Source organism: Cottoperca gobio, chromosome 17 (genome assembly GCF_900634415.1).
Source record: "Cottoperca gobio chromosome 17, fCotGob3.1, whole genome shotgun sequence".
Classification (NCBI taxonomy): Eukaryota; Metazoa; Chordata; class Actinopteri; order Perciformes; family Bovichtidae; genus Cottoperca; species Cottoperca gobio.
In genome coordinates this window covers 14,653,997-14,666,018 of record NC_041371.1, presented here as the reverse complement: position 1 = coordinate 14,666,018, position 12,022 = coordinate 14,653,997, and the positions used below count along the sequence as shown (strand labels likewise).

Below are 12,022 nucleotides of genomic sequence, written 5' to 3'. Positions count from 1 at the left end.
GAAGAAAAAACTATTCAAAAGGTTCAAAGTGTAGTTTTGAGCCACCTGCTCCAAATAAATAGGGGGCAGTATTTCACCTCTACTACTGGGTCCATACAATCTAAATTAATTAATCATCAAAACCATCAGTTACTCAAAAACAACAAGAGTATGTTAACCCGTTTATGTTTTAGTTGTAGTATTTGTCATATGTATTGTATTATAGGTTTTAGTTTATTATAGTGTATGCTTTATATTGTGTATTGTATTCTACAGCTTTGCATCTCTTCTAGTGTCGATATCAGTCAGTCCATTAGACCAGACTGCTGATCTCTAAATAACACTGCTATCTTATAATCCTCACGTGGACGATATCTGTGTTCACTGTGACACTGGAGGCTGTACGATCCGTGTAACGTTACGTTTTGTTAGTTTATGTGTTGGCTAACCTGTGCAATGGCCGCAACAGAAAGTTTGACGATTTGGCGTTGAGTCGGCTAAACGGAAGATCTGTCCGTCTCCCGTCTCTCTCTTGCACACTCTACTCGCGGCGAAGCAGCCTCCCACGGACGGTGAAAGTGAGGCGAGGGTGCGAGTCGTTTTCTCGTTTCTGCCACTTTGGATTTAATCAAAACAAACTAAAACAACAAAACGTGCAGGGATCATGGGTTTAATGTTGACCTGAGTCTGCCCGAGTCAGGCAGCTGTACTTCTTCTCCCTCTGTACTGAGGGCAGACAGTGACTCACTATCACCTCTAGAGGAACACGTGGTATTACAAGACAGGACGGAGCGCAGCTAGCTGTTAGATGCTAACTTCAGTAGATCTCTCTGCAACACAACACACCGACGTCTTTGACATAACGTCAACACGGTTACCTCTTCACACTCTGTTGATTATGTTAGTTCATTTTTTGTATGTTTTAAGTTTAAATTGTGTCATATCTTACACATTGAACCTTTAACCAGAAAATATTTTGCAGCAGTTTTTAATGTGATTTCATATACCGGTAATTGATGGTTAGTTATTATGTTGCTTGGCAACAGTCACATATTCCACAAACGCAGAGGGTATGACCTGTATGTCAGTTCAGATTAATTGACATGTTTGTCATTGCTGTGGGGAAGGTCTTTGTTTAGAGACTCCTGTGGTATGAAAGAGGTTCAGACCTCAGTTCAGGCTTCCCGGACACACTAACTTTACACTTTGTTTTCTTGATGATTATGTTTATTATATTATTATTGGAAAACTGACGGAGGATGTTAATGAATTTCATACATCTCTGTTTCTCTTTCTTCCTCGTCTCCTCATCCAGGCTGAGATTCTTAGTGTCCTGAGTCATAAGAACATCATTCAGTTTTATGGAGCCGTGCTGGAATCTCCCAACTATGGCATCGTCACAGGTCAGACTCCACATGTGTGTGCCAGTGCTTGTGTATATTTATGAGACTTATCCTTTCAGAATATAAAACCTAAACACGTGGTTCATTTAGATAAGAGTTCAGTATACATGTAGAGGTGTATTATTATATTATAGGAGGAAGGTGTCAGCTCAAGGTTTAAGGTGAGGCATAGAGGGGTAAGGGTCAGAACAGATTGTCCTCTCTTTTAAACTACACAAGTGTCTGTGTGTGTCTATGTTCTCTTTATTAATGTGTATTTTAATCTTCAACATGCCACTTATGAACCCGTTAGCTCTTTCTCAGATGGCCGAGCGTTGTTTATGTGTGTGTTTCGAAGTATCGGTGTTTACTCTAAGCGCAGGTTCTTGCTGTGTTTCCTGGCAGGACATTTGTAACTGAGACCAGCATGTTTGGATGCGTTTGTAATCCAGGATGGGGTCATATGGTTAAGATAAAGCACCGACACAACACTACAGACTTGTCCAGCAACAATTCTTGCTGCAGCTGAGTCTAATAAAATCCAAAGGTTACTAAAAATAAAAGAGTGGAGTAGGCAAAAATAAGAACTGGTTCAGGAGTTTGGTGCCAGTAAAGTGCATTTTGCAAATGTTCTACTCGTCTGAAATGTCTGATTTGACGTCGTCCTCCGTCTCCTACTTATCTCTTTTAATTGTCAGATTTAACAGGGAAATGGGAAAGGTTAAAAGTTCAGAGATAATCTGGATTAGACAGTCAGGGTGTGAAGGTTGTGAGCTTTTCCACTGAGTTGAGTTAGCTTCTCTGTGTGCGGGTCTGTGTGGCGTACTGTGCTTAACGGTGTGTGATGTTTCTCAAACATTACAAAACATTCATTTGTAAACTACGACTGCACTTTTTTTTTTCCCAGTGCAGTCGTAGTTTCTGTCACTTTGAATGTGAGTCCGTTCTATTACAAATGCTCAATGTCAGTTAAATTACATATGTTTTTATAAACATGTAGAGTGATATTTGCTGTAACTGCATTATAAAATAAGTATTTATTTTTTCATTTGTCAGTGTTTAAATGTGTTGCCCTTCACGCACATTACACACATGATTTCTCTTTTTAACGGTTGTTCATAATAACAATTGCTTCTCTGTCTCTGTGTGTGTGTGTGTGTGTGTGTGTGTGTGTGTGTGCTTACAGAATATGCCAGTGCAGGGTCTCTGTACGAGTACCTTTCCAGTGAGCAGAGTGAGGAGATGGACATGGAGCAGATCATGACATGGGCCATACAGATAGCCAAAGGTACATCTGGAGGAAAGATAATACTGTTATAATAGAAAATGTATCTCTGTGTCAGGGTTGAATCATTTCTCTGCCCTGATACCATCACCAGTGTACCACTGTGATACCGAGATACTCGAGTCATCATTCACCAGAGATAATAATAGTTTACACAACTTTTTATTTAATCTTAATCACCATCTCTAACTAAGCTTTTTACTTGTGCCTGTTGCAATTGCTACCATCTGCAAAGGGCAAAAATATATACAGTATATATATATATATATATATATATATATATATATATATAATATTATATTATGTTATTTGTGTTACAAATAAGATTTTTAAACAACTGGGAAAGAAAGTTGGTAAACGACACGTTGTCTAATACTGGGGCAGTGAATGAATGATTCTCTGTGATACATTTTAAAGGCACAATGAACAGAATTTTCTTTTAAAAAAAGAAGGTATATACTCTACATACATTATCAGTTATGACCCACTACAATTGCGGTCTGTATCTTGTTGTCCTTTGCCCTTATTATTATTATCCCTTGTCGTAAATGTTGTCTTAAAATTAATGAGTTCTTCCTTAATGCTTGATTTCCTTACAGGGATCCATTACCTCCACGCAGAAGCTCCAGTCAAAGTCATTCACAGAGACCTCAAGTCACGAAACGGTAACCATAACATTTAGATTCCTTTTCTTTTGCACATGTAAACATGAGTTTGCTTTTCCAATTGTCTGTTAGCTGTAGTATATTATATATATATATATATATATATATATATATATATATATATATTATATATATATATATATAGCTGTAGTAATATTATATATTATATATATATATATAATATTATATAATATATATATATTATATACATATATAGCTGTAGTATATTATATATTATATATATTATATATATATAGCTGTATTATATTATATATATATATATATAGCTGTAGTATATTATATATATATATATTATATATTACATATATATATATATATATATATTATATATACATATAGAATAGCTGTAGTATATTATATATTTATATATATATATAGCTGTAGTATATATATTATATATATATAGCTTGTATATATTATATATATATATTATTATTATATATATATATATATATATATACATACATACATACTATAGCTTGTAAGTATATTATATATTATATATATATATAGCTGTAGTATATTATATATATATTATATATATATAGCTGTAGTATAGTATATATAGTATATATATTTATATATATATATAGCTGTAGTAATTATATATATATTATATATATTATATATATATAGCTGTAGTATAATTATATATATATATATAGCTGTAGTATATTATAATATATATATATATATATAGCTGTATATATTATATATAATTTATATATATAGCTGTAGTAATTATATATATTATATATATATTATATATAGCTGTAGTATATTATATATATATTATATATATATAGCTGTAGTATATTATATATATATTATATATATATAGCTGTAGTATATTATATATATATATATATATAGCTATATATATATATATATATCTATATTATATATATATAGCTGTAGTAATTATATATATATATATATATAGCTGTAGTATATTATATATATATTATATATATATAGCTGTAGTATATTATATATATATATATATAGCTGTAGTATATTATATATATAGCTGTAGTATATTATATATATATATATATTATATATATAGCTGTAGTATATACTCTTTCATGTCACACAGCTTTGACTGGTTTCTCTGTTCTCTCTGTTTCAGTGGTGATGACAGCAGACAAAGTGCTGAAGGTACGTTTACATCGTAGCATTTTCATTCAGTTCAGGCCCACAATTCTCTAACTCTGTGTTTTCTTCACTGCTCTCTCTGTTGGGATTTCAGATTTGTGACTTTGGGGCGTCTAAGTTCCTGTCCCATACCACACATATGACGGTGGTGGGCACTTTTCCTTGGATGGCTCCTGAAGTCATTCAGAGCCTGCCTGTCTCCGAGACCTGTGACACTTACTCCTATGGCGTGGTAAGTTGGTAGGTCTGTACGAATATCAGCATAGAGTGCTGTAGGAATGAGTTAGCATCTTTCCCTCGTCTGATATAAGGTCTGTAGTTAACTCAAGCTTAAGGGATTTTTACATTTTGTTTTACGACATATAATATGTCAGTAAGCAGCCCACTCGTGAATTCTGAAACTTTCACGTGTCTTAAAAAAGGCCAGGCATCAAACGGTAATACTCAAACGGTAATACTTATTTTGGTACCAACTAATATATATATTATTAAAAAAAGCAAAGTACTGACAGCTGGAAATAAACGCAAGTGCAAGGCTTGTGGTGCCTTTCTATTAAGACATCTTCACAACTATTGAGGAGAGTTAGAGCAGAGCTACTACCAACACATCAAATAAATGACATCTGTCTGAATGAACTAACGCAGGCTGTCGTGTGGCCAGGTGCTGTGGGAGATGCTGACTCGGGAGGTTCCCTTCAAAGGTTTCGAAGGACTGCAGGTTGCATGGCTGGTGGTGGAAAAACAAGAGGTAACCCCCCCCACACACACACATACACCTTTCTGAACACACTGTCAGCATGTGGACCCACCAGAGTTTGAGGAGGCTGGAGGAACAATGCGATGCTCTCATGGTTTCCACTGCGAGCTGGTGAGGCTGAAGCTGGGTATTTTTAGGCCTGATGTCAGTTCTCTGCTCTTGTAAGGCCTGGATACACAGCAGTGGAGCTCAGCCAGACTCCCCCCTGGCTAAAGCCTTTACGAGAGAGAGAGAGAGAGAGAGAGAGAGAGAGAGAGAGAGAGAGAGAGAGAGAGAGAGAGAGAGAGAGAGAGAGAGAGAGAGAGAGAGAGAGAGAGAGAGAGAGAGAGAGAGAAGTGGTAGGAGGGTTGGTTTAAGAGGTTTATGGGAGTAGGGGGATGATGGTAATACAGTGTATGTGTTTCACTTATTGACGTGCCTGAATCCCCCACAACACACACACACACACACACACACAGGGGGCCAACAAACAACTCGGAGAACATGATTCCTGCGTAGCCGTTGGCTAATCTCCAAATACTCTCCCTAAATAACTCTCTCTCTCTCTTTCTCTTTCTCCCTCTGATTCCCCCCTCCATTGCTACACCTCTCCTCCTGACCCTCTTACTTGCCCTCTCTCCACTCAGTCGGTGATATTTTAGGATTAATCCCCAGAGAAAACTGTTTCCATTTACTAAACTGTACTATGAAGCTGTCTAGGTTCATTCAGACCTTCGGCGATGCTAGGGAACGTTTAGGGACATTATCTGGTCAGTGTTGTGGTTTAGTGTGGCTGCAGTATATTATGTGTACATTAAACTAAATATTAGCTGAAGAACTTATTAGTCTGTAATGTGTGATACAAAGAACCTCTTAAAACGAACCCTTTATCTCATAGTGTGCTTCCCCCCCCCTGGAATATTGCTAGTTATATATTTTCTTAGTTAGTCACTTCTCACTGGTTTGAGGTGGGTGGGGCTGGAAAAATGTGAGGTCATGTACTTCTGGGAAACAATCAGGATTGATCAATATTTGATTCAAAACAAGGCGACAGCGGTCGGACTGTTTATAAAATCAAACTACACCCACACTGTCCTGATGAAGCACATGAGCTGAGTTTATGAGTTTAAATATTTACAACATAGATCATTTCTCCATTACTTTGGTTTATTACCAAATGCCTGATGACATTGTGTTATAAAAATTATGAAATGTTAGAATGCTAACACACTAAACTAAGGTGGTGAACATAGTAAACATTACACATGAAACATCATACTAGCATCGTCACTGTGAGCAAGTCGTTAGCATTTAGCTGAAAACCTCGCTGAGCTTCAGTGCAGACTCACAGAGATGTTTTACTTTGATCGTTGCTTATTTATATTTACTATTTAATGTTTTAGAAAAATACTTAAGCCAAGTTTTCAGGTGCTTTAAATGGTTGTTAGTGGGTTTAATTATTATTAAAAAAACAAGGTGGTCCGACTTTACTTTTCTGTTGAAAGTAAAACCCTTCTGCTTCTTGTATTTGCATGTGTGTGTGTGTGTGTGTGTGTGTGTGTGTGTGTGTGTCTGGGTATCTAGAGGTTGACCATCCCCACCAGCTGTCCAGCAAGTTTTGCAGAGCTGATGAGGAAATGTTGGCAAGCAGACCCAAAGGTAAGCTAAATGCTCAAAGGATACAGTGCTTAATCTAACAAAAATGTCTGTTATGTCTCACCGACATTAAAAACAAGTGTGTCAGCTGGTTACTCTGTGTGCGTGCACCTACCTACAGGAGCGTCCGCAGTTCAAACAGGTGCTGGTAACCCTGGAGACCATGGCCAACGACAGCAGGCTACCGGAACAGTGCAACTCCTTCCTACATAACAAGGACCAGTGGAGGTACACACACACACACACACACACACACACACACACACACACACACACACACACACACACACACACACACAGTGTATCTGCACTGTGTCTGAGAATGAGGCAGTGTATACAGTTGAATGACAAATGCAGTATGTGATTAACCGTACTCCAAATAAAAGTCAATAAGCATGCACACAAATTCAACATAGTCACACACGTGCGTACATGCTCAGCTTTGTGGGACTCTAATGCTCTGGAGAGAACTTGAATGTGTGACCCTGTGCTCTACTTCAGTCTATAATAAGCTCTCTGGAAAGTGTCCATGGAAGAGATTCCTCTACTCCTTCACTCTGCCCTCGCTCCACCGCGGGGGGAAAGACAGAGGAGTATGGGGGGGGGGGGGGGGAGAAGAAGAAGAAGAGTAAAAGTTCACAGAGAAACTGAAATGTATTGGGTGCATATGAAATCTAAAAGAACAAGGCAGAAACAGCGAGGATAGTGGGAAGTGAGAGAAGACTGACAAAGGGGTGAGATGGGGAGAAAGAGAGCGGTAGGGGATGGAGCAGAGGAGAGAAGGTGTGAGATTCTGTACATATTTAACACGAGTACAGCGAGGCAATCAATTCTGAGTGAAGTTTTGGGTATGGGTGGAAAAAGTTGGACAAGGAGGGGGGAGGGAGGAAGAGTGACGGAGGTTAAGGGGCGGGATGAATGAATAGGGAGGTATGGAAGGAACACAGGAAGAGGTATGGCTGTGCGTCAGATCTGTCTATATTTAGTTGCTGTGAGAGTTGATTGTGTTTGTGAATGCAGAGTAATGTACAGTCACACACCAACTCTCACAGTGGCCTCTTGTGGTGACAGACAGTACTGCAGCTACATATTTTACTCAGTTGACACATTATTATTATTATTATTATTATTATTATTATTATTATTATTATTATTATTATTCTGCAACAATAGTCAAATAAAGTGAAGATATTAATAATTATAAATATAATAACTTTATTCAATCGCACCTTTTAAAAACAGAGTTTACAAAGCAAAGCAGGATACGCAAAAGGCAATAAAACAAAAAGCCACAAAAGCAAGATAAAATTAAAACAAGAAGACAAAAGACGTAAATAGACATAGTAGAGAAGAAGAATGATGTTGAAAGATAAGAACAGTAAAAGGGATAAAAACTATTATTAAAAAACTACCATTTCATAAATAAGTAGAATAAAGTAAATAGACCGTTTGTTTTTTTTAATTGAGGTAACGTTATGTCATGTGGTCTGCTATAGGAAACTAGAATATACTCATTTTATATTGGTTTATCCTTTTAATGTTGCCAGTGCATCAGGGCTGCAGCTTTGCTATAACCAAATCATTTAAGTTATTTGAAATGTTGATCCTGTTTCATAGAAATTATTTGCATGAGTATATAATGTGTGTAGGCTATACTGAACAAGTGAGAAAATCCCATTAAATCAAAAAAGTATACAAAACACATGATTTGAGTGTGCTACTTGGCAGTATTGTTCCACAATGCAATGCACAAAAGAAATTAAAACTTTTCCCAGATCTTGGGAAAACAAAAAACTTATTGAATCTTGAGAAAAACATTTTGCGGCGGCATCGAAAGATGGCAGTTTGACCGACATGCATCATTTCCTACCATTACAACATGTAACAGTACATTGATTTCTTGTATATTAACATAATAAACTGTGATTATTAGTTTACAGTTTATACTGTATGTGTATATGACAGCGTACTGTATGGAAGTACATAGCACCTGTGTTGCAGCTGCAGAACTCAGAACACACTAATCAAAAGTTAAGCGCTTTGGTTATGAGTGAGCTTGAGAGCCTTAACTTTTGAAGTAGCTTTGTTTTTAACTTGGGCTGTGACGATATCAGATTTTCACTACACGATTATTGTGGCTAAAACAATTCACTGTAACGATATTATCACTATATCGGCATTGGGGGAGTAAGACTACGCGAGAATGGAAAGACACAGAAATGGTTTAAGACATGATAACAAAATATGTTTTCCAGCGTTACTGAAATATTTATCAATTTCAGTTTCTTTCTTGCTGCAGTAAAGCTGCTGTTAAAACTAGGCCACATGTGCGTCACACAGTCACAATCGATGACGTACATTCTGTCTGTGTGTGCCCGTGCTACAGGTGTGAAATCGAGGCGACCCTGGACCGCCTTCGGAAGCTGGAGAGGGAGCTTTACTCCAAAGAGAAGGAGCTGGAGGAGAGGGAGAGGAGGCTCAGACTGTGGGAGGAGAGGCTGATGGAGAGGTCCAACATGTCTCCCAGTCCGACCTCCCTCCTCATGGAGCGCTCAAACATCTCACCAGTAAGTGGAAGTGGAGTAAATGTAAATCTGTTCAGGCTGCTGAAAACCAAATCAAATAATACCTATTTATGATCTTGGCTCTCCTCTCCTTCTCTCTGTACTTCAGTTCTTCACACCGATGTCCATCGGCTCCTCCGGGTCCTTCTTCCGCTCACACTCTCAGGACACCAACAGCGCAGGGGTCAGCAGCACTGGCGTCAGCAGCCTCCTCCGCACCCTCAGCAACGGAGACACTGAGAGGGGGAGCAGTGCGGTGCTGGAGAGGGGGATGGGTTCGCTCGACAGCGGGAGGCTGCATGCCGTGATCCGAGGGTTGCAGGGGAGGTTCGGAGAGGAGGACGGGGAAGAGGAAGGAACCCTGGAGGAGAAAGGCTGGGGGCAGAGGGAGAGAGACGAGAGTGGGAGTGGGGAGGGAGGAAGGGTGCAGGTGACACTCAGGAGCTTCCCAGGCGGTGTAGTGGAGAGGGAGGAGAGGACGTGGGAGGAGGGGGACCGGGAGAGAGGAGGGATGCAGAGGAGCAGGGTGACCACCATAGTACGAGGGTATTCGGGCGGGTTTGGAGAGCCAGAAGGGGAGCGGGAGAAGGAGGGAGGGTGGGAGATGGACAAGCTGGGGGACAGGCTAGATGACAGAGGGATGGAGGGAGGTATAGAAGGAGGGCGGCTCCCGACTATGTTCAAGGGTCTCCAGGGGAGTTTGGGGGGCTTGGGGGACATGCTGTCCTTAGACATGGATGATATGGGGGAGATGGAGAGACTAGGTGACATGAACATGAACATGGGGGACCTGGGAGTGAGGAAGGTCAGGAGCGAGCTGGGGGTCAGGGGTCGCAGGAGTGACATGGGAGTCGTGGTCCAGGGTGTCAGAGGTGACCGCAGCGAGGCCATCAGCCAAAAGATTAGAGGTGAAGTAGGGGTCATCGGTCACTCGGGGGTGCAGGTGAGCATGCGGGCTTCGTCCAATCAGAACTCTGTGAAGAGCTCCAGCATGCGACACGGAACCAAGATCAACATGGCTACGGCAGCCATGGACATGATGGAGCTGGATTGGTCCGATAGTGACTAGAATATGAGCACACACACACACACACACACACACACACGCACAGAAAACACATAGAAATACACACAGAGGCCAAACCTAGAAAGATATTGACTTGTTAGCACATTTAGTATCCGAGCTACAGTATGTGCATTAGAATCTCCAGTTGACAAACAGCTGGTATACACACATTTGTTTTGTTAATTTTTTTTATTGAATGGATGAATACTATACCCATGTGTACTGTGAAGTGGGAAAGAGCAAAAAGACAATTAGAGGTTGTCTTTTCATGTTGTCAGAATGACTTCACCTGTGTACTGTACTTACTGTAATGTGCTATTCAAACTGCTGCATAACATACTGTATGAGGTACAAGTGTTACAAAATAGCACACTTGAATGCCGCTCTAATGAGGCAGCACTGTCTGATTTTCTTTCTCTCCTGCTTATTAGAGTATCTTGTAGTTTATAGATTTGATTTGTTCAAAACAAGCTTTGACTTTTATCAGTTCTAACTGTGATCTAGTGTGTGAATCTTTGGCATTTCTTTCTGTATATTTTATCATTTTTCAATAAAAAGAAAAGAAACTCTGATTTCATTCTTGTGATTTTGCTCTACTACAGTTGATGTACAGTATGTTTTATAAACCAGTAGTGGAAGAACAAGAAGTACTCGGATCATTTAATCAAGTAAAAGTACCACAGTGTACAAAAGAAGTAACATCAAAATATACTTAAAGTACCGATGGCCCATTTCAGAATAATATATATTATACAACTGGATAATATTTATATGCATTTATGTGTTCATCACTTCAATGTTGCAGCTGGTAAATGTGGAGCTAATGTTAATTACTTTATATACGGCTGTGTAGCTCAATCTACTAATATATCATATTTGAATAGTTAATAATATTTACTATTAACCTTAATCCGTAAAGTAACTAGTGAACAAATGAATAGTAGTGGAGTGAAAAGTACATTATTTGCCTTTGTGATGTAGTGGACTACAAGTATAAAGTACCATAAAAGGGAATTACTCAAGTAAAGTACAAGTACCTGAAAATTGTACCTACAGTAAGTACAGTACTAGCTTACTTAGTTACTCATCTATATTGTACAACAGTGAAAGAAACTGAGGATCACACATGGTAACACCTACCTTGTCCAATAAAATCAAAATTCCTACAACTTCAACTTCTGAATGTCGACCCCAGACCCCTGAACTCCCCCTCACACACTGAGCAGCAGAGCCACTCCTGCCAGCACCCACTTGGCGGGACTCTCCCTGGTTTTGAGGCTGAAAGTCCAAACATATGTGGGTCCTCTGATCTTGGTCTTGTAGAGCGGGCACTCGTAGATATTCCTGGTCTCCTGGCGGTCATTGGGCACAGCTCGGACTGAGATGACGGGCATGCCCGGGGTCAGTTCCTTTAGACGTGCCTCTGCGATCACCCCGGCCTGAGTGTCCCACCTTGCACCTGTGGGAGGACACAAGTGAAGAGGAGAGGAAAAGCACAAGTGTGTTGCTC

At 39.2% G+C, this 12,022-nt stretch overlaps 2 protein-coding genes across 2 annotated transcripts in view; one reads left to right on the top strand and one right to left on the bottom strand.

Annotated features, from left to right (window-relative positions):
* LOC115022136 (mitogen-activated protein kinase kinase kinase 7-like) overlaps positions 1 to 11,084 on the top strand; it is a 12,950-nt gene extending 1,866 nt beyond the window's left edge. The window contains exons 2-11 of the mRNA XM_029453025.1: positions 1,295 to 1,382; positions 2,548 to 2,649; positions 3,246 to 3,311; positions 4,465 to 4,493; positions 4,585 to 4,722; positions 5,152 to 5,238; positions 6,811 to 6,885; positions 7,004 to 7,110; positions 9,269 to 9,449; positions 9,556 to 11,084. Coding sequence (XP_029308885.1) covers positions 1,295 to 1,382; positions 2,548 to 2,649; positions 3,246 to 3,311; positions 4,465 to 4,493; positions 4,585 to 4,722; positions 5,152 to 5,238; positions 6,811 to 6,885; positions 7,004 to 7,110; positions 9,269 to 9,449; positions 9,556 to 10,515 — 1,833 coding nt within the window. The 3' untranslated portion in view covers positions 10,516 to 11,084. The remainder of the gene's footprint in view (positions 1 to 1,294; positions 1,383 to 2,547; positions 2,650 to 3,245; positions 3,312 to 4,464; positions 4,494 to 4,584; positions 4,723 to 5,151; positions 5,239 to 6,810; positions 6,886 to 7,003; positions 7,111 to 9,268; positions 9,450 to 9,555) is intronic.
* The window catches only part of LOC115022135 (dynein heavy chain 11, axonemal-like), a 37,462-nt gene continuing 36,439 nt past the window's right edge, over positions 11,000 to 12,022 (bottom strand). Inside the window, 1 exon segment of the mRNA XM_029453024.1 lies at positions 11,000 to 11,971. Within this exon segment, the coding sequence (XP_029308884.1) occupies positions 11,724 to 11,971 (248 nt within the window). The 3' untranslated portion in view covers positions 11,000 to 11,723.